Source organism: Chiloscyllium punctatum, chromosome 1 (assembly GCF_047496795.1).
Source record: "Chiloscyllium punctatum isolate Juve2018m chromosome 1, sChiPun1.3, whole genome shotgun sequence".
Lineage (NCBI taxonomy): Eukaryota > Metazoa > Chordata > Chondrichthyes > Orectolobiformes > Hemiscylliidae > Chiloscyllium > Chiloscyllium punctatum.
This window is the reverse complement of record NC_092739.1, coordinates 154,859,365-154,886,394: the sequence shown is the minus strand read 5'-3', so window position 1 is coordinate 154,886,394 and position 27,030 is coordinate 154,859,365. Positions and strand designations below refer to the sequence as shown.

Below are 27,030 nucleotides of genomic sequence, written 5' to 3'. Positions count from 1 at the left end.
TTTGCAATAATCTTCATCCACAAGTGTCAAGTAGATGATCCATATTGGCCTCCTCTAAGTGGTCCCCAGCATCACAGATACCAGTCTTCAGCCAATTTGATTCACTCCACGTGATATCAAGAAACAGTTGGAAGAACTGGATACTGCAAAGGTTATGGGCCCTGACAACATTCCAGCAATAGTACTGAAGACTAGCTCGCCAAAATGTACTGCTCCCTAGACAAGCTCTTCCAGTGCAACTACAAGGATCATCCAATTACAGAAGAATAATTGTGATGCAGTGGTTGTGTCCCTGCCTCCTAGCTAGGCGGCCTAGATTCAAGTCCCATCTGTTACAAAGGTTGATAATGACAGCTCTGAGGAAAAAATGAGGACTGCAGATGCTGGAGATCAGAGCTGAAAATGTGTTGCTAGAAAAGCGCAACAGGTCAGGCAGCATCTAAGGAGCAGGAGAATCGACGTTTCGGGCGTGAGCCATTCTTCAGGCATGAGCCCTTCTTCAGATTCCTGAAGAAGGGCTCATGCCCGAAACGTCGATTCTCCTGCTCCTTAGATGCTGCCTGACCTGTTGCGCTTTTCCAGCAACACATTTTCAGCAATGACAGCTCTGAGCAGATATTGGGTACATGCCGATAAGAAATAATTGGGTGCCATGGGTAATTAGTGGGGAGGGATGGTTTGTCCTTTTGCAGCAACTATTTTCTGTCCGATGGCTTCATGGAGGAAGAAGAATTAAAAGTCAAATTAGATAACTGTCTGGCTGAATTATAGAGTCGGAGTGATAAATATTGATGAGAACAGTCCAAAGTTAAATGTGACCTCACATTGCTTGCTACGGTTAATTTCTTTGTAATCACCATTGCAGAGTCAGATTGTGTTCAATTGATTGCAATGGCATTTGCAAAAAAATTAACAATGGAACGCATTACAAGGTCACTTTTAATATTCAGAATGACCAACTCTTGGAAGCATTCGGACAGCAGGTAGTTACTGCCAAGGACAACCCCTCCCAACTAGTTATCTGGGAAATTACATCTACTGATGACACGAAGATTGGTGGAGTAGCAGAAAGCATAAGGGACTGTCAGAGAATACAGGAGGATATAGATAGACTGGAGAGTTGAGCAAAAAAGTGGCAGATGGTTTTCAATCCAGACAAATTTGAGGTGATGCATTTAGGCAAGACTAATTCTAGAGCGAATTATACAATGAATGGAAGAGCCTTGGGAAAAGTTGATGGGCAGAGAGATCTGGGAGTGCAGGTCCATTGTACCCTGGAGGTTGCTGCACAGGTGGATAGAGTGGTCAAGAAGGCATATAGTATGCTTGTCTTCATTGGACGGGGTATTGAGTATAAGAGCTGGCAAGTCATGTTAAAATTGTACAAGACATTGGTTCGGCCGCATTTAGAATACAGTGTATAGTTCTGGTCGCCACATTCCCAAAAGAATGTGGACGCTTTGGAGAGGGTGCAGAGAAGGTTTACGAGGATGTTGCCTGGTATGGAAGGTGCTAACTATGAAGAGAGATTGAGTAGGTTAGATTTATTTTCATTAGAAAAAAGGAGATTGAGGGGGGACCTGATTGAGGCTTACAAAATCATGAAGGGTATAGACAGGGTGGATAGAGACAAACTTTTTCCCAGGGTGAAGGATTTAATAACAAGAGGTCACTCTTTCAAGGTGAGAGGTGGAAAGTGTAAGGGGGATACACGTGGTAAGTACTTCACACAGAGGGTGGTGGGTGTTTGGAATGTGTTGCCTGCAGAGGTGGTAGAGGCAAGCACAGTAGATTAATTTTAGAGGCGTCTGGACAGATGTGTAGGTGGGGAGCAGAGGGATACAGATGCTTAGGAATTGGGTGACAGGTTTAAAGTGTTAATTTGGATCGGCTCAGGCTTGGAGAGCTGAAGGGCCTGTTCCTGGGCTGTAAATTTTCTTTGTTCTTTGTTCTATAACTTGCTGTCTTACATCAGGATATCACTGAGATTTCATAATGTCAATGAATTAGATCACTGTCAATTAAGCCTTACGGCAAAAATGTCTACTGGGTCACTAACTGGGGCAAAAGACAGGGCAAAATTTGTACAGACACCCATCTGTCTGCTCAGATGGATAGTAATTTGAATGAGAGTTCTGCTTGGTCATCTGGTCAAAATTTCTCCCTCAAGCGACGTCAAAGAAAACAGAAGATCTAGTCACTATCAGATTGCTGTTGGTAGGAGTACGCTGTGCACAAATTTGCTGCCTTATTTACTGAAGTATAAAGTGCTACACTTCAAACGTATTTCCATGAAATTCCTTGAGACATACGGTTGTCAAGAATAGCATTATATAAATGCAATCTGTCTCTTTTTTTCTATCTGCACAGATACTACCCAATCTAGCAAGAGTTTGCAGATTTTCTTTAATACCAGCATCATCCTCAAAGTTGTGCCTTATGAATCTTTACTTCCACATGTAAAAGAACAGAAAGTGAGTTTGCCGGCACCTCAGTCACCCTTTCAGTCCTGTACTGGACTGTCGCTCTTGTGTTTCCTGTGCTCAGGTACTGGAGTAGGATTTGAGCCCACAACCTTCTGACGCAAAAGCAAGAGAGTTACCAGCTGAGCCACAGCTGACACCAGATGGACAGTGGAGCTCCGAGTGAGAGTCAGTGCCTTCTCAGATTGAGAAGCGAGAAAGCCGACAAGCATTTACCAAAAACACTTAGGTAAGTGTAATCAGCGGAGTACCCAAAAAAGAGCCCAGGTTCAATATGTCCACCAATGACTACATAGTAAATTGTTTCAATGTATTTTATTACTTGGGAGTATGCATTTTAAGCACTAATGTGCTGTCGATGTGACTGAACCCAATTGTGTTGTCTATTCCAATAATCATCTCAGTCGCAATCTAAAACTGCAGGAGTTCCTCACTTTATGTCCTAGGCTCCACGATCTGCAGCTGTTGGCCTCCTCCACCGCCAAATCCAAGCCACCTGATGCCTGGAGGATGAACGCTTCAGCTTCCACTTTGGGATCCTCCAACCACACGACATCAATGTCAATTTCACCAGTTTCCTCATCTTCTCTCTCCCACCTTATCCCAGATCCAACCCTCCAACTCGGCACCGCCCTCTTGAACTGTCTGACCCGTCCACCTTCCTTCCCACCTATCCACTCCACCATCCTCTCTGACCTATCACCTTTTCCCTCACCTCGATCTACCTATCACATTCCCAGCTACCTTTCCCCCAGCCCCAACCCCCCCTCCCATTTATCTCTCAGCCCCCTTGGGCCTTCCCCTACATTCCTGATGAACAGCTAATGTCCGAAACGTTGGCTCTCCTGCTCCTCGGATGCTGCCTGACCGGCTGTGCTTTACCAGCACCACACTTTTTGATCCTGCTTCATGTATGATCTTAATAAAGACATATCAGCCCGGGTTGACTATTCGGTTACATTCTTTATGATCATTGCTGATCTGACTGTAGCCTCAACTCCACTGTCTCCCTACAATCTTTGAGTTCTATTGCAATAAACATCTCTCAAACCCAGCCACCAATTAATTTAAATGACCCAACCTCACTGGAAAAAAGAATTTCAAACACCGATGATCCTCTGACAGGAGATATGCAGGGGGTGGTGCTCCCAAGTATCTGCTGCTCTTGTCCTTCTAGATGGAGGTGGTCATGGGTTTGGAAGATGATGTTTAAGATCATTGATGAATTTCTGTTGGAGCTGCAAACATCCAGGCAAGTGGGGAGCATTCTATCACACTCCTGACTTGTGGCTTGCAGATGGTGGACAGACTTTGGGGGATTAGGAGGTGAGTTGCTGGCTGCAGTATTCCCAGCCTCTGACCTACTTTTGTAGCCACTATGTTTATGTGGCGAGTCCAGTTGAGTTTCTGATCGATGGTAATCCCCAAGATGTTGACAGTGGGAGATTCAGTAATGGTAATGCCATTGACTGTCAAGGGGTGGTGGACAGATTATCTCTTATTGGAGACAGTCATTGTCTGGCATTTGTGTGGTGCGAATGTTACTTGCCACTTGTCAGCCCAAGCCTGGATATTATCCAGATCCTGTTACATTTGAACATGGATTATTTCCTTCCTTGAGAAGGTAACAAACAAATTAGAAGAGCCAGTGGACATGATATATTTGGATTTCCAGAAGGTCTTCGACAAGGTGCTGCACAGGAGGCGACTAAATAAAGTTAGACCATGGCATTAGGGGCAAGGTACTGGCATGGATAGAAGATTGGCTGACTGACAGAGAGTAAGGATAAAGGGGTCTTTTTCAGGATAGCAGCCTGTGACTAGTGGAGTTCCGCTGGAGCCCGTGTCGGAACCACAATTATTCACAGTTTACATTAATGTTCTGGATGAAGGAATTGTTGCTAAGTTTGCAGCTGACAGAGTGATAGGTGGAGGAACAGATGCTGTTGGGAAAGTGGGGAGGCTGCACATGGACTTGGATAGGCTGGGAGAGTGAGCAAAGTAGTAGATGGAATACAATGTGGCGAAGTATGAGGTCATGCACTTTGGTAGGAAAAATAGAGGCGTAGACTAGTTTCTAAATGGGGAAAGGCTTCAGAAATCCGAAGCATAAAGGGACTTGGGAATCCTCATTCAGGATTGTCTTAAGGTTAGTATTCAGGTTCAGATGGCAGCTAGGAAAGCAAATGAAATGTTTGCATTCATTTCAAAAGGGCCAGACTACAAAAGCAGAGATGTACTACTGAGGCTGTGTGAGGCTCTTGTCACACCACATTTGGAATATTGTAAGCAGTTTTGGGCCCAGTACCGAACGAAGGATGTGTTGCATTGGAGGAGTTCCAAAGCAGGTTTACAAGAATGAAGGACTTGTCCTATGTTGAGAACTCTGGGTCTGTATTTGATGGAGTTTACAAGGATGAGAGGGGATCTGATTGAAACTTACAGAATACTGAGAAGCCTGGATAGAGTCGACATGCAAAAGATGTTTCCATAAATAGCAGAGAGTAGGACCTTTGGGAAAAACCTCAGAGTGAAGGGATAAGATCATAAGACATAGAAGCAGAAATGAGGCCATTCAGCCCATCAAGTTTGCTCTGCTATTCAAGCATGGCTGATAAGTCTCTCTTTCCAATTCTGATGCTTTCTCCCCTTAACCCTTGATCCCGTTGACAATCAAGAACCTATCTATCCCAGTCTTAAATATACTCAATGACCTGGCCTCCACAGCCTCCTACAGATTCACCAATCTCTGGCTGGAGAAGTTTCTCCTTATCTCCATTCTAAAAGCTATTCCCTTTACTTTCAGGCTGTGCCCTCAGGTCCTAGTCTCTCCTACAAATGGAAACATCTTCCCAACATCCACTCTGTCCAAGCCATTCAGTATGCTGCATGTGTCAATTAGATTCCCCCCTCATCCTTCTCAACTCCATACAGTATAGATCCAGAGTCCTCCAATGTTCCTCATATGTTAAGCTTTTCATTCCTGGGACCATTCTCATGAACCTCCTCTGAACACGCTCCATGGCCAGTACCTCCCTCCTGAGATATGGGGCCTTTACATATGGACATGGGTGACCCTTCACAATGGAGATGAGGAGGAATTTCTTCAGCCAGAGGATGGTGAATCTGTGGAAGTCATTGTCACAGAAGGCAGTAGAAGACAAGTCATTGAGAATTGGTGGTTCCGCTGTCTTTTTGGGGGATTGGACGGCAAAATATAGCAGATCTTACAAAGAAAGTATTCTGCTTCACCACATAGCTTTTCATAAATTCAAGGCCTTTTTTCCAAATAAGGTGTGATGTTTATATTAGTTCCATATCTTGAGTTTTGGGTTAAAATCCCTGAAGTCTACCAATTCAATTTTTATTTCCATTTGTTCACAGGCCATTGTCAAGGTCAACATTGATCACCCATCGCTCACTGTCCAGCAGACATTGCTGTGGATCTGGAGTCACATGGAGACCATACCAAGTAAGGATGGCTGATTTCCTTCCCTAAAAGGGATTAGCAAACAAGATATTAGGCCAAGTCTGTAATGAATTCAAATTTCACTAATGAATTCTGCAAAAAGGCCCCAGAGCTTCCAGCTGCCCGCCACTTTAACACACGAACCTGTTCCCTGACCAATACTTCTGTCTCGGGTTTGCTGCAGTTCTCCAGCGAAGCTCAGAGCAAGCACCTCATTTTCCACTTGGGAACCCTGTAGCATCCTGGACTCAATATCGGGTTCAATAATTTTAGGGTCTGAGGTACCTTCTCCCATGTCCTTAGTCCAACCCCAAAATTCCAGGCATTGTCATCACATTGACTGCTACCACACGCAAGTCCCAATTAGCAGCGATCCATTTCCTCAGGTTAACCTTTACCCAGTCCTTTGTCCATCCAACAGTTCTTGTCTGTCTTTGGACTCTATCTCCACCTATTGTTTACTCTCCCCCCACCTCCCTCTACCCCTTCTTCTGCATAAGTGCCAACCCAAGCCGAGCTACAATCAGTCCTGAAGAAGGGTCACTGGACCCGAAACGTTAACACTGCTTCCTCCCCACAGATGCTGCCAGACCTGCTGAGCTTTTGCAGCAATTTCTGTTTTTGCTTCTGATTTCCAGTATCCACAGTTCTTCCAGTTTATTGTTTTTCATCTGTCTGATTGCTTGCTTCAGCTCTCTCTTCAATGGTATTTTAGAACCATAGAATGCTTAATTTGCAGATAGAGGACATTCAGCCTATTGAATCCGCACCGACATTCTGAAGTGCATCCCAGCCAAACTCACTGCTCCACCTTACCCTCATAACCCAGCATTTGCCATGGCTAATCCAACTAACCTGCAGATCTCTGGGAGGAAACCACCGCACCCAATGGAAACCCACGCAGACACAGGGAGAATAGGCAAACTCCATGCAGACAGTTGTGCAAGGCTGGAATTCCCTGCATAACAGCATCATGTGTGAATCCGCACTACATGAGCTGCACTGGCTTAATCAGTCTATTAACGATCACCTTCTCAAGGGCAATTAGGGACGGGCCTGTTTGGGTGAATGAATCTGCCTAAAGAATGCAAGGAAATCAACTACTGCTATGTTTATGTATGAGAGAGTACAATGCAAGCAGAGAAATTCATTCAATGCTGAAAGGGGTTAATTCCACAGGAAGGAAACCAACAGCTGAAGTAAGTTGTGAAGTTCCTCAAATGTGAGCCCATTATGCTAAGGAATATGCTGCCACCTAGAGCACTCAGTGCTGATATGACTGAAGAAACTGACATTTTTCCAAGAGAAGGAAACAATGGGATAGAGATCCAAATGATAAGTGACACTCTCGGTGGTAATAGGTCCTTTTTGTCTCTGCAGCTAAATGCTTAGCCCAGCCAGATTGATTGAATATAATTCATCTATTTCTAACAGGTTCAAAAGAAAGACTCAATAATACAGAACTAATTGACACAGAAATAACAGCCTTGCAAAGCCTTGGTAAATTAATGTTTTCATAGTGCAAATGTCAGACTGGTGCATGAAGGGTTATTCCATTGATGCTGTGATTAGAAGCATTACTGTGACACAGAAGGACCTTTTCCATTCAATGTATCTCATGTACCTACGTGGGAGTAGTTGATGCTGGGACCAGCTTCCTAAAGTGCTCCAATAATTAATCAACAATTGCATCCCTAACCTTGACGAGAATGAGCAATGACATAATTTGTGTTATTATCTGAAAATTAAAAAAAACACAAAATGGGCATAATCTTAACATAACAGCCTGAAGTTTGTCAGTGAGGCAATGAATGAAGCCAGTCCCTGCTGATGGTTCAATTATTCAAGGCACAGTCATGTAATGAACTGTAGGATAAAGAACTTCACCTGAAGGTCACACTATTCAAGACGAACTCTTGAAAACAATGGTACGATTCTATATTGAGCATCAGTGTTCCTGTTGTAATTGAAGGTGGTAGATGGTGAATGCATTGAAAAGGCTCCCAGTTACCAAGGTAAAGATACTGTGGATGCAGGAGATCTGATATTTTCATTTCTGCTTTATCTCATTTACAATTCCTTGTTTGTGTTGTCAATCACTGATTCACGCTAAACTGTACATCTAAGTGAGTGTTGTGTCAAGACCGAATCAGACTGAGCAATGAGGTCCTCTAATCTCAATAGAAGACTCCATAGCAGATAGCACCTCAAGCTTGTTCTATTTTTCTGAATGAAACTAACAAAGAAATGCAGCTGAAGGTGAGGGCTAAGATTGTAAACGAGCACAAGCTGATAAACCTGGGGGTACACATTAAGGCAGATTAATAAAGCATTTTATCATGAGAAGGTGAGATTTCAAAAGCATGGAGGTTATGATAAACCTTCGTAAACACTAATTCAGCAGTTTACATCCAATTGCTAAGAGTGTTGAGTACAAGAATTGGGAGGTCATGTTGTGGCTCTCCAGGATTTTTAGGCCACTGTTGGAATATTGCGTGCAATTCTGGTCTCCTTCCTATCAGAAAGATGTTGTGAAACTTGAATGGGTTCAGAAAAGATTTACAAAGATGTTGCCAGGGTTGGAGGATTTGAGCTATAGGGAGAGGTTGAATAGGCTAGGGCTGTTTTCCCTAGAGCATCGGAGTCTGGGGGTGACCTTATAGAGGTTTATAAAATCATGAGGGGCAATGGATAGGATAAATAGATAAGGTATTTTCCCTGGGGTGGGGGAATCCAGAATTAGAGGGCATAGGTTTAGGGTGAGAAGGGAAAGATATAAAAGAGACCTAAGGGGCAACTTTTTCACACAGAGGGTGGTACGTGTATGAAGTGAGCTGCCAGAGGAAATGGTGGAGGCCGGTACAATTGCAACATTTAAAAGGAATCTGGATGGGTATATGAATGGAAAGGGTTTGGAGGGATATGGGCCAAGTGCTGGCAGGTTGGACTAGATTGGTTTGGGATATCTGGTTGGCATGAACAAGTTGGACCAAAGGGTCTGTTTCCATGCTGTACACCTCTATGACTCTATGTTTGGAACTTTCTTGCACAAATAGCAGTGGATAATGGACCAGTTATTAACTTTAAACCTGAGGTAGATAAATATTTGTTAAGCAACAATATTAGGGATATGGGGTCAAAAGCCATATGGAATTAGGTCACAGATCAGCCATGAACTCCCTAACTGGTGGAACAGACTCGAGGGGCCAAATGGCCTACTCCTGCTCCAGTTTCCCTATGGTCCAGGCACCATATTCTGAAGAAGACATTGGAGAGAGGGCATAAAAGATTTACGGGAATGATCCCAGGGATAAGGAACGTCAATCACATCGATAAACTGAACAATGTTCAGCAAGAGGTGTTCAGTGGATGATTCATCTCAACCTCTTCCAGTGGTCCCAGCATTACACATACCAGTCCTCAGCCAACTTGATTCACTCCATGTGATATCAAGAAACAGTTGGAGGCATTTGATACTGCAAAGGCTACAGGCCCTGACAACATTCCAAGAATAATACTGCAGACTTGTGTTCCAGAATTTGCCACTGCCTGGAAAAGCTTTTCCAGTGCAGTATCAACACTGGCATCTACCCAACAATGCAAAAGATTGCCCAGGTATGTCCCGTACATAAAAAGCAGGACAAATCCAACCCAGCCAATCCCATCAGTCTACTCTTGACCATCAGTAAAGTGATGGAAGGTGTCATCAACAGTGCTATCAAGCAGTACCTGCTCAGCATTAACCTGCTCAGTGATGCCTAGTTTGGGTTCTGCCAGGGCCACTCAGTTCCTGACTTCATTACAGCTTTGGTTCAGCCATGGACAAAAGAGCTGGATTCCAGAGGGAGAGTGACAGCGCTTGACATCAAGGCTGCATTTGACCAAGTGCGGCATCCAGGAGCCCTGGCAAAACTGGAATCAATGGGTATTGGGGCAAACTCTCTGTTGGTTAGAGTCACACTGGCACAAAGGAAGATGGTTGTGGATGTTGGAGGTCAGTCATCTCAGCTCCACGACAGCTTTGGAGGAGTTCCTCAGGATAGTGTCCTAAGTCCAACCATATTCAGCTGCTTCATCAATGACCTTCCCTCCATCGTAAGGTCAGAAGCGGGGATGTTTGTTGATGATTGTACAATGTTTAGCAACATAGGGCGGCACAATGGCTCAGTGGTTAGCACTGCTGCCTCACAGCGCCAGGGACCCGGGTTCGATTTCAGCACCAGGAATGTGTGAGGTTGGACATTCTCACTGTGTTTGTGTAGGTTTCCTCCCACAATCCAAAAACGTGCATGCCAGGTGAATTAGCTATGCCAAATTGCCCATAGTATTGCATTCATTAGTCAGAGGGAAATAGGTTGGGGTGGGTGACTCTTCAGAGGGTCGGTGTGGACTTGTTGGGCCAAATGGCCTGTATATACATTGTAGGGAATCTAATCTAAAAAAGCATTCGTGACTCGTCAGATGCTGAAGTAGTCCATGTTCAAATGCACAATCTCCAGAGTTTGGTTGAGAAGAGGCAAGTAATATTCATGCCACACAATGCCAGAACACACCAGATGGCCTCCTTCTTTAGAGACCGCAATTTCCCTTCCCACGTGGTTAAAGATGCCCTCCAACGCATCTCGTCTACATCCCGCACCTCCGCCCTCAGACCCCACCCCTCCAACCGTAACAAGGACAGAACGCCCCTGGTCCTCACCTTCCACCCTACCAACCTTCACATAAACCAAATCATCCGCCGACATTTCCGCCACCTCCAAACAGACCCCATCACCAGGGATATATTTCCCTCCCCACCCCTTTCCGCCTTCCGCAAAGACCATTCCCTCTGCGACTACCTGGTCAGGTCCACGCCCCCCTACAGCCCACCCTCCCATCCTGGCACTTTCCCCTGCCACCGCAGGAACTGTAAAACCTGTGCCCACACCTCCTCCCTCATCTCTATCCAAGGCCCTAAAGGAGCCTTCCACATCCATCAAAGTTTTACTAATATCATTTATTGTATCCGTTGCTCCCGATGCGGTCTACTCTACATTGGGGAGACTGGGTGCCTCCTAGCAGAGCGCTTTAGGGAACATCTCCGGGACACCCCGCACCAATCAACCAAACCGCTCCGTGGCCCAACATTTCAACTCCCCCTCCCACTCTGCTGAGGATATGGAGGTCGTGGGCCTCCTTCACCGCCGCTCCCTCACCACCAGACGCCTGGAGGAAGAACACCTCATCTTCCACCTCGGAACACTTCAACCCCAGGGCATCATTCTGGACTTCAAGTTTCCTCATTACCCCTTCCACCACCTCACCCTAGTTCTAAACTTCCAGCTCAGTAACTGTCCCCATGACTTGTCCGGACTTGTCCTACCTGTCTATCTCCTTTTCCACCTATCCACTCCACCCTCTCCTCCCTGACCAATCACCTTCATCCCCTCCCCCACTCACCCATTGTACTCTACGCTACTTTCTCCCCACCCCCACCCTCCTCTAGCTTATCTCTCCACGCTTCAGGCTCACTGCCTTTATTCCTGATGAAGGGCTTTTGCCCGAAACGTCGATTTCGAAGCTCCTTGGATGCTGCCTGAACTACTGTGCTCTTCCAGCACCACTAATCCAGAATCTGGTTTCCAGCATCTGCAGTCATTGTTTTTACCACCATCTACAAGGCACAAGTCAGGAGTACGATGGAAGACTCCATACTTGCCTGAATGGGAGCAGCTCCAACAACACTCAAGAAGCTTGACACCATCCAGGACAAAGCAACCTGCTTGACTGGCACCACATCTACAAACATCCACTCTCTCCACTGCCCAAGCTCAATGTGTCCTATCTACAAGATGCACTGCAGAAATTCACCAAAGATCCTCAGACAGCAACTTCCAAATTCACGACCATCTAGAACAGCAAGGGTGGCAGATACATGGAAACGCTACCATCTCAAGTTCCCCTCCAAGCCACCCACCAATCCAACCTGGAAATATGTTGCCATTCCTTTACTCTCACTGCATCAAAATCCTGGAATTCCCTGCCTAACAGCATTGTGGGTCGATGTATAGTGCATGAACTGCAGCGGTTCAAGAAGGCAGCTGACCACCACCTTCTCAAGGGCAACTAGGGATGGACAATAATTTGTGGCCAGCCAGCGATGCCCACATCTATGAATGATTTTTTTTTAAAAAGCTCAGGAAATGTTTACTTAGAGAAGAAAAGATGAAGAAGGGATTTGAAAGAGTTGTTCCAATTCTGAGGGTTTTGGACAGAGCAGACAGAGAGAAACTATTCCCAAGGGCATAAGGATTGAGAACAATAGGACACTGATTTGAGGTGAAGAGGGTGGTGCATGTATTGAATGAGCTGCCAGACAAAGTGGTAGAGGCTGGTACAATTACAATGTTTATAAAGCATCTGGATGGACAGATGAATGGGCCAAATGTTGACGAATGGGAAACATAGAAAACATTCATTGGGCCACAGGTAGGAAGGCAGAGTGATTGAGACTGGGTTAGGTATTCTTGTAGAGAGCCAACACAGGGCTGAATGGTTTCCTTCAGTGCTGTAACTGTTCCATCACTCAGTGAGATTGTGGCTGACTACCATATCTCCAACTTCTTGCCATATCCCCATGCCCATTGATTCCCTGTCAAACTCAACCTTGGATGCACTTATTGACCAAGCATTTGCCGCACCTTGGGGCAGAGGATTCCAATGATTGACAACTGCCTGGGTGAAGAAATTCCTCCTCATCTCAGTCAAGAACAAAGAATGAAGAACATTACAGCACAGGAACAGGCCCTTCGGCCCTCCTAGCCCACACTAATCCAGATCCTCTACCTAAACCTGTCACCTATTTTCTCAGGGCCTGAATCCCTCTGCTCCCTGCCATTCATGGATCTGTCTGGACACATCCTAAATGACGCTACTGTGCCCACCTCCACCACCTCCACTGGCAACATGTTCCAGGCACCTACCACCCTCTGCATAAAGAACTTTCCACACATATCTCCCTTAAACTTTTCCGCTCTCACCTTGAATTCGTGACCCCTAGTAATTGAGTCTGCCATTCTGGGAAAAAGCTTCTTGCTATCCATCCTGTCTATAACTCTCACAATTTTATAGACCTCAATCAGGTCCCGCCCTCAACCTCCGCCTTTCTGATGAAAATAATCCTAATCCAGTTAACCTCTTCATAGCTAGCTCCCTCCATACAAGGCAGCATCCTGGTGAACCTCCTCTGCGCCTCTCCAAAGCATCCACATCCTTTTGGTCTCATGCAGCCTATCTCTTATCACGAGATTAAATCCCCTGATTCTGACATGTGCAGCCGAGTTTTCTCCTTTTTCAGTCAGTCGAAACCCATAAAGAACGATCAATTCAGCAAAACACACCAAAGAGCCATCATGGAGAAACATATTCATGTACAGAGTCAAGGAGGAAATAAGTGGAAAGTTTGGTGGAGAATGCAGATCGCAGTTTTGAATTGTAAGCATAAACTTAATCCTCTCTCAGCCTTTAATCATTCTGTGTTCATGGATTTTGCATTATTTTCTTTCTTTTCAAACTGACTAAAAAAAAGCACTACCACCATCATTAAATTTAGGCAACATCAAATCGCCTGAACAAAACTTCACCGCTCCTGACATCTCATGAACTCCTCAACTCAATACCAGTCTTCTTATTGACTCTCAGCCATTTTAGCTCTTGCTTTTGCTATCAGGCAACACTGCAAGGAAACACATAACTCACTTAAGTTAATTTATTGATAGTGTGAGTCAACTTACATCCAAAATAAGAAACAAATGATCATCACAGGGCTGAAACCAACCAGTCATTTCCACGTCAGATTGTTCCTGAGCAATTCCAATTGCTGATGGAACAGAACCGTTTGAAGGGAAGATACAAAAATGCCAGAGTAGAGGGTAAAAGACAGGAGCCTCCACTAAGAATGCTAAAGTACTCGATATAGTAACTGTTTCCCTGCTAGTACTGCTGAAGGGTAATTCCTTCCCTGCTTCTCAAATTGATTTTTACAATCAATTTACAAATGGCGATCAGCCACCAAAACACTTCAGAATCGATCGGGATAGATGCCATCTTTGGAAATGGAAGATTCAAGCATAATTATTGTGTGGTTGGAGAATCACTGGTCAGGTTGCAGAGTGTAGAATTGAAAAAGTACCCTCAGTTGGACTGCATAGATCGCAGTACTGCTTATATCAGAGAAGTTCTGCTCTGGCTATCTGATTTAGATCTTTAACATTTGATTTGGGCTTCTTTTCCCACTATCTCCAGAAAGAAGGAAATTGCTACAAATGCAGGGAATGTGTCAGCAGTATCCTAGCCACATATGTAGAAGGAGAAATAGAGCTAACTTTCCGAGTGGGACATGATTCTTCTTTAGAAGGAGATGAGTAACTTTATTAAATATCCTCTTCAGCAAGGACCCGGATTTATACTAGAATCATAGACTCATAGAATCCCTATAGAGCAGATGGAGGCCATTCAACCTATTGAGCCTGCACTGATCCTCCAAAGAGCATCCCAACCAGCAGACACCCCAACCAACCACCCGATCGCCATAACCCTACACTTACCATGGTTAATCGACCTAGCCTACACAAATCCAGATGCTGTGGGACAAGTTAGCATGGCCAATCCACCTAACCAACACAGTTTTTTTTAAATTGTTCTACATACATTGGATAGTATGGTGGCTCAGTGGTTAGTATTACTGCCTCACAGTGACAGGGATCCAGGTTTGATTCCCGCCTCAGGTGACTGTTTGCGTGGAGTTTACAGGTTCTCCTTGTGTCTGCATGGGTCTCCTCCAAGTGCTCTGGTTTCCTCCCACAGATCAAAGATGCACAGGTTAGGTGGGTTAGCCATGCTAACTTGTCCTTAGTGCCCTGGGATGCGCAGGCTAGGTGGATTAGCCATGGGGAAATACAGGGATACAGTAGGGAGATGGGTTTGGTTTGGATGGTCTTTGGAGGGGCAGTATGGACTGAAAGGCCAGTTTTCACACTGCAAGGATTCTAGGGCTTTTTTTTTATCGAATATGGCCACTGCTGGCTGGGCCAGCACGAATTGCCCAGAGAGCAGTTAAGAGTCAAACATATTGCCGTGAGTCTGGAGTCACGTATAGACCAGATAAGAATGGCAGATTTCTTTCCCTAAAGGACATCAGACGTGTCTTTACAACAACGATTACATGGTTACCGTTAGGCCAGCTTTATCTTTCTTTCTAGATTTTAATTTTTAAAACGGAATTCAATTTCACAATCTGCAATGACTCCCAAAGCTCTGAATTACTAATTTACTAGCGCACCATGGTCTTCTGCCAGTGCTTTCACTGTAGTAAAACTCTAAGGTGCTTTATGGGTGGGTAACCCAATAACTTGGCATTGCGATTCGGACAAGTGGCCAAAAGATTAGTCAAAGAGCCAGTTTCAAGGGCTATTTTAAAAGAAACAAACTTGAATTGTTATTGAGTTGCATTTTTATTTGCTTTCAGTCCAAGTTTTCCTGATTTGCTCCCCGTGCTGATGTTTTGTGGTAAGGAGGTTGTGAGAGGTGGTAACTGGGAAGGGAGAGTGAGGAGGGTCACTCCACTCAACCTGTCATATCCTAGGCAATTGAACATCTGCAAACCAGGAAGGTGGGCAAACCCTGTTTCCGTAACAGAGAAGGATTTGTGTTTATACTGCAGCCTTCCTGACCACTGGACATCTCAAAGAATTTTGCAGCAAATGGAGCACAGCTGAAGTGTGGGAATCTAGGAAGCAGTCAATATGAGCACAGAGAGACCCCAAAGGCAACAATATGGCAAAGACTAAATAATTTGTTTCTTGTGATGTCGATTGAGAGATAAACTTTGGCCAGGACACCACAGAACAACTCCACCACTCTTTAAAATAACAGCACAAAACTTTTACAGCCACTAAGAGAGCTTTCTCTGTGGAACTCATTGCCACAGAGGGCTGTACAGACCAAGTCACTGAGTGTATTTAAGACAGAGATTGATAGGCTCTTGATTAGTTAGGGGATCAAGGGTGACATGGACAAGGCAGGAGAATGGGATTGAGACACCATGATCAAATGTTGGAGCAGGTACAATGGCTTAATTCTGCTACTATATTTTGGTCTGATGGGCTAACACAAAGCTTCAGTTTAACACTTTATTCAACAGAGTTCAGTACAGCCTTTTTGTTACTCACTCCTGGGATATGGACCTCGCTAGATGATCAACATTTATTGGACGAAAGTGAGTACTGCAGATGCTGGAGATTAGATGTCCTGATGAAGAGCTTTGGCCCGAACCATCAATTTTCCTGCTCCTCAGATGCTGCCTGACCTGTTGTGCTTTTCCAGCACTATTCTAATCTTGACCAATATTTATTGCCTGTCCCTGGTTGTCCTTGAGAAGGTGCCAGTGACGCAGTGACAGTAAAGGAACAGCGATGTATTCCATGTCAGGATGGTGAGTGGCTTGGAGGGAAACCTGCAGCTGGTGGTGTTTCCACGTATTTGCTGTCCTTGTCCTGGTTGTGGGCTTGGAAGGTGCTATCTGAGGATCTTTGGTAAATTTCTGCAGTGTATCGTGTAGATAGTATATACTGCTGCTACCAAGCCTTGATGTTTGTGCTGTTGGGTCCTGGAGTCAGGGAAAGCACCAGCCTAGTGATAATTATCACTGGGCTATTAATCGAGAGAGCAATAGGAGAGTGGAGGTGGGGCTGGGAGGAAGATAGCTGAGGAAGATTGCCTTCGCAGCCCCATCCCCACCCTCCTATGTATCTCTCAGCTCCCTCCCTGCTCCCTCTCCCCTACATTCCTGATGAAGGGCTTATGCCCGAAACGTCGACTCTCCTGCTCCTCGGATGCTGCCTGACATGCTGTGCTTTTCCAGCACCACACTTTATAACTCTGATCTCCAGCAGCTGCAGTCCTCACTTTCTCCTATTAATTCAGAGACCCAGGTAATGTTCGAGGGACCTGAGTTTGAATCCTGCCATGGCAGATGGTGGAATTTGAATTCAATAAAAACAAATCTAGAATTCAGAGTCTAATGATAACCATGAATCCATTGTCAATTGTCAGGAAAATCACATCTAGTTCACTAATGACCTGTAGGGAAGGAAACAGCCATCCTTACCCAGTCTGGCCTACACGTGACTCCAGACCCACAGCAATGTGGTTGATGCTTAACTGCCCTTAGGGCAATTAGGGATGGACAATAAATGGGCCTAGTATACCCACATTCCATGAATAGATTTTAAAAGAAGTCCTGGAATCGGAGTTTGAACCCAGTCCACTTCACTTCAGAAGTGAGAGTGTTAGCAATGCAACTGACATAGATGGGATCAGAATTAAAGTCCAGCTCAGTCACCAGGTGGCATGGTGGCTCAGTGGTTAACACTGCTGCCTCATAGCACCAGGGTCACAGGTTTGATTCCAGCTTCAGGTGACTGTGTGGAGTTTATGCATTTTTCCCCATGTCTACTCTGATTCCTTATTTAGACACATAGTTGATAAAGTTTATGGATAACAAAATTACGCAAGCCACATAATCTCCTAGAGGCTGGTGAATCATAGAATCCCTACAACATGGAAGCAGACCATTCGGCCCATCGAATCCACAAAGCAACCCTTCAAAGAGCATCCTATCCAGACCCATCCCCCTACTCTATCCCTGCAACCCTGCATTTCCCATGGGCTAATCCACCTCACCTGTATAACCATGGATGCTATGGACAATTTAGCATGGTTAATCCACTTAACTTGCACATCTTTGGACTGCGGGAGTGTTTCAGTGCCTAAGGGTTACATGGTAGATTAGATTCCCAACAGTGTGGAAACAGGCCCTTTGGCCCAACCTGTCCACACCAACCCTCCAAAGAGCAACCCACCCAGACCCATTTCCCTCTGACTAATGCACCTAACACTATGGGCAATTTAGCATGGCCAATTCATCTAACCTGCATATCTTTGGGCTGTGGGAGAAAATCAGACCACCCAGAGGAAACCCACACAGACACGAGGAGAATGTGCAAACTCCACACAGACAGCTGAGTCTGTGACTCCACACAGTCACCTGAGGCTGGAATCGAACCTGGAAATGTTGGCGCTGCGAGGCATCAATGCTAACCCCTGAGCCACTGTGCCACCCAGATATTGTCATCAGCACTTTATCCATTGCCTTTCTCTTTAAATGTGGGCAACACTAATAAGACATCAGATTATACCCATCACAAGATGCCCCGAGACCATTAAGAGTCAATCACCAAGAATGGGACTGGAGTCACGTGTAAGCTGGACCTCGTAATGGCAAGCAGCTTTGGCTTTGACAGACAATATGAATTAATTTGGTTTTCAACACAATTCACAATATTTATACTTATTAAAAAACCAGATCCACCTGTACATTCACAATCAATGGAATTGTGAACTTAATATCTCTGTGTTGACATCCAAAATAGTACCACAGCCATAAATGTTTCAAACTTGTTTTCTTATTAAACAAAAAGATTTCAACAAATAATGGAAAAGAATTAAAAACCAAAAGAACTGCAGAAGCTGTAAATCAGAGACAAAAACAGAAATTGCTGGAAAAGCTCAGCATGTCTGGCAGCATCCGGCGAGAGAAATCAGAGTTAACATTTCGGGTCGAGTGACCCTTCCTCAGAACGCTGAGTAGTTTTGAAGAAGAATCACGGGACCCAAAACGTTAACTCTGATTTCTCTGATTTTGTAAATCATTTGACTTTCAGTGGTGTGCCAATTGTTCAGCATTCCCTTTCAAGAGACATTGCTGCATCCAAGTTTGACAAAAGAGATACCAGGACGAGAGGTTGGTGAAGATGAGAGCAGCAAACAGTTTTCTGCTTAGTGCAGCAAAGGTTAAGAGGAGATGTTCAAAATCAAGAGGGATTTATTATAAGAGCAGAGAATACAAGAACTACTCAGCATGTCGGGCAGTATCTGTGAAGGGAGAAGCAGAATTAGCATTTAAGAAGAGAAGGATCACATCTGACTTGAATCATTAACGGAGTTACTCTCTCTACTGACCCTGAGAGACTCACTGATTGCGACCGGCCATTTCTATTTTAATTTCAGATTTCTAGCATTTAACAGTATTTCACTTTTCATTTGAGGATTTTAATTGTCTTCACTTGCAAGAAGGGGCAGTAACCATAGGACAAAGATTTAAGATAATTGACTAAGAAACTGGAGGGGAAATGAGAATTCGTTTTTATGCAGCGAGCTGGAACATGTTGCCTTAAAGGGTGGTGAAAGGAGATTCATTAGTAACTTTCAAAAGGGAATTAAATATAATCGTGGAAAGGAAAAGGCTTGCCATGAAATGTGGAAAGAGCTGAGCAGAGGCATTAATTGGATAGTTCCTTCAAACGGTCTACCATTGTGCTGGGTAATTCTGTGATTAGATGGTAAGACTTAAAATACAAGCCTTTCTTTTTTATTGTGAGAGCACTTAATAACGCAAGTCACATCATAAAAATTATTTCCTTCACCACCAACTCCCCTCTCCCCCACCCCACCCACCATCCTAACACCCACTCCCCCCCATCGACGGCCAAAACAGATCTGTTGGTGATTGCATAGTCTGCTGCGTCTCTGTTCTGGAAGATGTTAAACACTACAAACTTCCTTTGAGAAAGAGCAGGGGAGTTTTCCCCAGTCTCCTGGTAAATATTTATCCAGCAGTCAACATTAGAAGAACAAAATTATCTGGTCATTATCACATTACTCCTGTAAGAGATTAATGTGTACAAGACTGAATGCCTGTATTATAATTGGGATCAAATTTCATATAAAGCATTTCATTGGCTGTAAAGTGATTTGAGACATCCAAGTAGTACAATAAGTTCTAAATAAATGCATGCCCTTTCTCTATTTCTTTTTGAAGAAGTTTATCTGCTTCCACATCTAAATGATCTGGTCATAATTCTCAGACTACGCCACCCACCTCCACACCCCTCCCCCATCCCCTCCCGCCCGAAACTTTTACATACGTGGTGAGTCAGAATGTATATGGGTTTATAACATGAGAGATGTGATATTATCTGTCACACAAACATCATCAATTCAATTAAAAGACTCAATAAAAAGTGACAAAATAGAATAGGACAAATTTACTCTGAATAAAAAGTAAGAAACATCCTAATCTCACAGTGAGTTCTTTGCTTTTGTTATTCTTTGTATGGGAATGTGAGCATTGCCAACTAAGCTGGCAATCTGTTACCCATTTCTAGTTTCCTTAAATTAATTGGCTATCCTGGTCATTTCAGAGCACAGTCAAGAGTCAACTGCATTGCCTGAATGTGGAATCCCATGTAAACCAGACTGGGAAAGATAACAAGCTATTTCCTTCTCTAAGGGATTTAAGTGAACCAGATGACTTTAATATGAAAATGAACAATCACCATTTGACCAGCTCCGTTGTAATTCCAGGTTTTACCAAATTCTCTTTTATCTTCTACCGTGGTGAGTTACAAACCCACGTCGCCAGGAGAGTAGCTGAGACTCTGGATCACTCATCCAGTGAAACTGACAGTGTTATCCTCTGAACCTATACCCCATGGAATAATGTAGTTCAAGACTGCAGCTCACCACCAGCTTTTCAAAGGCATTGAGGGATAGGCAATAAAACACAGCACCAACAGCCCAGAACAAGGCTTGCATCTATGAGTCAAGATTAGAGTGGTGCTGGAAAAACACAGCAGGTCAGGCAACATCCGAGGAGCAGGAAAATCGACATTTCAGGCAAAAGCCCTTCATCAGGAAGGACTTCTTGACTCTAATCTCCGGCACCTGCAGTACCCACTTCCACCTTGCATCTATGAGTCAGCTAAGACCCAATGGGCAGCCCTCTCACCCCTGTGTTGGAAAGTCTCAATATAGCGGCCCCAGCACAAAAATCAAGGCTAACACTCCACTGCAGTGCTGAGCAAGTGCTGCATGTCAGAGACTCTGGTGTTTATGTGAAACATTAAAGTGAGATATGTCTGCTCTTTTAGATGGATGTGAAAAATTCTCGGGATGCTGTTTCAAAGAAGAGAAGACCACAAAATGTATCCAGCTCACTGAGGCTGCTCCGTCTTTCAAGGAGATCATGGCTGATCTGATCATCTTCACCCACATATTCCCCATATCCCTCAATTCTCTTACTGATTAACTATCTCAGCCTTGAATATTCACAATGATCCTGCCTTGACAGCACTTTGCAGTAAAGAATGCCAAAATTCACGACACACTGGAAGAGGAAATTCCTCTTCATTTCTGCGAGACCACTTGCTTTGAGATTATGTCCTCTGGTCCTCCGGTCTCCCAGAAGGGAAACAACCTTTCAACACTGACCCCATCCAGTCCTCTTATTCTTCTAAACTCCAGTGGGTGCAAGCCCAAACTACTCAACGTCTCCTCATAAGAAAATCCCTCCCTCTCTGGGATCAAACTAGTGAATATTCTCTGACTGCCTTCAATTCCAAGTCTATCCTTCCTTAGGTAAGGGGGCCAAAACTGTTGACAATATTCTATGTATGGACTTATAGTTTTGTATAGTTTTAGCAAAAGCTCCCTATTCTTACACTGCATTCCCTTTGAAATAAAGACCAAGGAAGATTTATTCCTGGTGATATTTATCCCTGAATCAACATCAAATACATGGTCATTCTCAAAATTTGCAGAGGTTGAATTTATTGTCATGGGTTCTACATTATAACAGTGACGACACTTTAAAAATACTTAATTGACTGCAAAGTGTTTCATGACAGACTGAGGTAGTGGAAGGCACTATATAAATGCACTATTTTCCTTTGTAGAATGTCTTTTTTCTAAGGCAGGACATGCCAAGATCCTTTTGAATTGTAAACAGTGCTGTAATAAAGAAACATGCAGCAGCCAATTTGTAGACAGCAATGAAATGATAACATATCTTGAGTGGTGTTGGTTCAAGGATATGTATGCTGCAAACCACTGGGGAAAACTGTACCAGAGAGGGCAAGGAGAACTATAGCTTAACATCTTATGTAAAAGTTGGCACCTCAGACAGTGCAGCACCCTCTCAATACCGTGTTATAATGTCAGCCTGAATTATCTGCTCAAGTCTCCAGAACAGGACTTGACCCCACCACCTTCTGATTCAGAAGTGAGAGTGTTACCAACTGAGTCATGGCTGACACCTCAAAAAAAAACCAGATTTGAAACCAAAAGTGTGACATTTAAAGGAACTGAATGTTTTCATTAAATGGTGTTTACTGTCATAGCAACAGAGTGCAGCATGCAGCAGCAACTATGAGACAACATAAGTTTCGGATAATGGTTCAACTCACAGGAAGACTTAGAAAAACCGCACTAGAGAGCAAGGAGCAAATCCCTAATCAAGCTTGTATTCCAGAAATCATCTCAGCTTTATCTCCAAGATTCCCTGTGCTTTACTTGGACTTTACAACTGGAAGTGAAACATTCAGTCACTCCATTCAATTGATCAGATTCCTTTCTGTTTACAGTCACTGTAGTCACTCTCAATTGTCAAAACTAACAATATACAGAATATACATAGAATTTGTCATAAAAATCAGTTCTATTTCCTTTCCCTAGTCCTCTAAAATTGGTACGGTGGACAATGAAGAAGGTTATCTAAGGGTACAAAGAGATCTTGATCAATTGGGTCAATGGGCTGAGAAATGGCAGATGGAGTTTAATTTGGATAAACATGAGGTGGTGCATTTTTGATAAAACAAACAAGGGCAGGAATTATGTAATTAATGATAGGGACCCGGGTAGTGTTGTAGAACAGAAAGACCTATGGGTTCAAGTACATAATTCTTTGAAATTTGGGTCACATGTTGACACGGTGGTTAAGAGGCATCTAGCACACTTGTCTTTTTTGCTCAGATCTTTATGTTGGGATGTCATTTTGAAGTTGTACAGTAAGTTGGTGAGGTCTCTTTTGGAATACTGTGTACAGTTTTGGTTGCCCCGCAATAGGAAGGATATTATTAAATTGGAGAGAATTCAGAGAAGAACCAGGCTGTTGCTGGGAATGGACAGTTTGGGTTATAAAGATAAGCTGGATAGTCTGGGTCATTTTCATTGGAGTGTAGGACATTGAGGGGTGGCATTACAAATGTTTATGAAATCACAAGGGACATGGATAAGATGAATAGCAAAGGTCTTTTCCCTAGGATCAGGGAGTTCAAAACTCGGGGGCATATTTTTAAGATGAGAAGAGAAAGATTTTAAAAGGATATGAAAGGCAACTTTTTTACACAGAGGGTGGTTCATATATGGAAAGAAATGCCAGAGGAAGTGCTGAATGCGGGTACATTAAAACATTTAAAAAACATTTGGTTAAGTACATGAATAGGAAAGCTTTGGGGGGATTTGGGTCAGTCACAGCCAAATGGGACTAATTTGCTTTGAGAACATAGTCAGTTTGGGCTAATTGGCCTGAAGGGTCTGTTTCCACACTGTATGACTCTGAATCTATGAGTAGCTAATGTAATGGTTCTGCAGTAGGAGAACAAGCTATGTCTTAGAAGAGTCAGGATGCTATGTAGTTGCACATAAAGAACAACACAGGTGAAGTGATTCTGTCACAGTAGGGAGTGGGAAGAACAAACCTGGGGTGAGCATTCTCCCACTCTCGCCTTACAGCAAATCACCCAAATTTTGAAACACATAGAAACCAAACCCTTGACCACATCACTGGGCAGTACTCCGTAATATTTCTGTTCCACCCAGCTCAGGACTGACTGAAATAGCTATAGGATCATCTGGTTGCTCGGATGGTATAAAATAAATACAATATATTCAGCATAGGCTGTGTGCTCCACTGAAAACTAACAGATGGTATACCTCTATGATTGACAAAGATCTTTGTAATGCATTTGTACAATTGTGTTTACGCGTAGTATGCTTGAGTGTCAGTATATATGTTTTTGCATATGTGCGTGTATGTATGCATTTGTAGACATGTCTGTTTGCATCTGTGTGTTTGCATATGTGTGTGTTTGTGTCTGTGTTTTGGATATCTGTGTTTCTACATGTTTATATATGTGTGTCTGCTTGAGTTATGCGTTTATAACTGCCTGTGTGCGTGTTTATATCTGTGTTTGTCATGCCTGTGCTTATTCCTGTGTCTATATGTATGTCTATGTGTGTACGTGTCCACATTTGTGTTTGTTTATGTATCTATGTATTTATATCAGTGATGTATGTGTATATGATTACATCTGTGCTTGAGTCTGTGTGTATGTGTTTATATTTGTGTCTGTGTGTGTATGTGTGTGTTCCTGTATTTATGTTTGTGTCTGTGTGTTTAGCTGTGCATTTATGTGCTTATATCTGTGTCTCTGTGTGTTTATGTGTTTAAATCTGTGTCTTTCTGTGTCTGCGTGTGTTTATGTGTGTATATCTGTATCTATGTGTTTATGCCTTATATCTGTGTTTGTGCATTCATATGTGTATATCTGTGTCTCTGTGTGTTTATGTGTGTATATCTGTGTCGTGCGTGTATTTATGCGTGTATATCTGTGTCTGTGTGTATTTCTGCATGTATATCTGTGTCTCTGTGTGTTTATGTTTGCACATCTGTGTCTGTGTGTGCCTATGTGTGTATATCTGTGTCTGTGTTTATGCGTGCATACCTGTGTCTGTGTGTGTATCTGTCTGTCTGTGTTTATGTGTGTATATCTGTGTCTGTGTGTGTATTTATGTGTGTATGTCTGTGTGTGTTTATGTGTGCATATCTGTGTATGTGCGTGTGTTTATGTGTGTATATCTGCGTCTCTTTGTGTTTATATGTGCATCTGTGTCTGTGTGTATTTGCGTGTGCATGTCTGTGTCTGTATGTTCATGTGCATATATCTGTGCCTGTGTGTATTTATATGTGTATATCTGTGTGTGTTTATGTGCATCTATCTGTGACTATGTGCATTTATGTGTATATCTGTGTCAGTATGTGTTTACGTGTGCATATCTGTGTCTGTATTTATGTGTGTATCATTGTTTGTGTGTTTGTGTGTGTATATCTCTGTCTGTATTGATATCCGCGCCTGTGTGTGTTCTTATCTGAGTCTGTGAGGATGTGTTTATATCTGTGTTTATAACTGCGTGCGTTTATATCTGTGTGTGTGTGTGTGTGTCATTATTTGGAGATGTTGAAGATGAGGACTCACCTGTCCACACTGATCACACACAGGGTCATGATCGAAGCTGTGCAGCACATTACATCCATGGCGATGAAAACGTTGCAGAAAACTTTCCCAAAGAGCCACTCTCCGCCGACCAAGTCGGTGATGATCACGAACGGCATGACAGCCAAGGCGACCGAGAGGTCAGCGGCAGCCAGGGACACCACCAGGTAGTTGGAGGGCTGCCGCAGCTTCTTGACGATGCAGACCGAGATGATGACCAGCGAGTTACCGGCGATGGTCCACACGGTGATGATGGACAGCACGATGCCGATGATAACTTTCTCCACGTCGCCGTACAGCAGGATGTCCTCGCCGCAGTCGGTGGAGTTGGTGAGGTTGAGGAGCTCGGGGAAGGAGCCGAGGGACAGCTCCTGCCACTGGCCGCCGCTGTCCGGCTCTCCCAGGGAGCGGTGGCTGAGCAGGATGGGCTGGCTACGGAGCACCATCCCGGCTGGTTGTGGTAAGGGCCAGGCTGGTCCATGCAGCACAAAGTGTCCGGAGGATCCAGGAGACTCAGGAGCTATCCCTCTGCCTCGCCATCCTTCAGCGGAGTCTCAATGCTCCCTGGCGCAGAGAGAGAGAGAGAGAGACACACACACACCACTCCTCCAACCCACGGTATAATCCCCCCGCCCCAACCTCAGCAACAGCTTATGTGCTCCCTTTGCAAAGCCAGAAGCAATCAGGAGACTAAACCAAATCATTGCATTTCCTTGCTTGAATCTGCACTGAAGGTAAATTCATCCAATATTTTCAACACAAACTCCGGCTGTCTCGTTACATACAGAAATGAGAACGGGAGTTCCGAGCACAATTAAAACAAAAAACAATCAACTAAAATACTAACTCCTAAAGCCTCCCCACCCACCCCCCCAAAAAAAACAAAGAAAAACTTGGCGGGCAGCTTTCAAACAATTTCCATTTGTTCCTGACTTTCTCCAACTCATCTCCCTCGATTTATTGAGGAAATAAAAAAAAAGACTGTCATAAAATGACAGACATAAAACGCTCATAAAATGAGGTTTGGGTATGTTAGGTCTAAATCATAACTCCCCCTCACCCCCAATATTTACTTCAAGCTGTCTCCTGGGGGAAAGGGTCTCACTCGGAATCTGCACCCCCCCCCCACCACATTCGGTATTCCCCCCCCCCCCCGGGACGCATTGGAGGAATTTCACGGGCAGTCGTTACATTCAGCGGACGCACGGGAAACTTGGCGTTTCTTTAAAGATGTCAACACCCCTAATGTGAAAAGGTTTAAGGGGGTGTTTATATTAAGAAAATGCGCCCCAGGACCAGCAATCTGTCAGTGTGCCTCACAGAGCCGTCCCAAACAAAAAAAAACCCAGAAATATTAACCTCTTTCCACCCACCCCCACCCCTCACACACAAACCGTGTTGGGCAGACAAAACATCTATTTTGTGATCAAATATTTTTCTTTCAACCAGTCTGGGTTGGTGACAAAATAAATACAATTTCAGAACTGTTGTAAAACGCCTCACATTTGAACTGTCGATAAATGCAGGTGCAGGCAGACGAAGGAAAAACATTTTATTTTCTTTTATGACTGCCTATTTTAAAAGAATTTTCAACTGTGCATGTTTCATCCACTCTGACCTAGATGTCAGAAGTGATCGGGTTTGCTCTTTTGTCCCCCCTAGCAGACTGTTCGAATACCCAATAAGCTGCTACACTCACTCGGCAGGGCTTTCCAAGCGCTACCGCGAGTTAGTTTGGTGGATCTCACGCTGCGCCTCGAATTGAACACCACCTCCCCACTGTTTATAAATCCCCACTTGCTTCTTTTCTGTCTGTCTCCCACCGCCGGGAAATAATGTGGAGGCTTGCCCCTGGTTTTCAAGTGTC

The 27,030-nt window shown here is 44.0% G+C and overlaps 1 protein-coding gene across 1 annotated transcript in view; it reads right to left on the bottom strand.

Annotated features, from left to right (window-relative positions):
- Positions 1-25,775, bottom strand: part of LOC140481309 (5-hydroxytryptamine receptor 7-like) — a 45,216-nt gene extending 19,441 nt beyond the window's left edge. The window contains exon 1 of the mRNA XM_072577289.1: positions 25,146-25,775. Within this exon, the coding sequence (XP_072433390.1) occupies positions 25,146-25,609 (464 nt within the window). The 5' untranslated portion in view covers positions 25,610-25,775. The remainder of the gene's footprint in view (positions 1-25,145) is intronic.
- Positions 25,776-27,030: the final 1,255 nt, after the last annotated feature.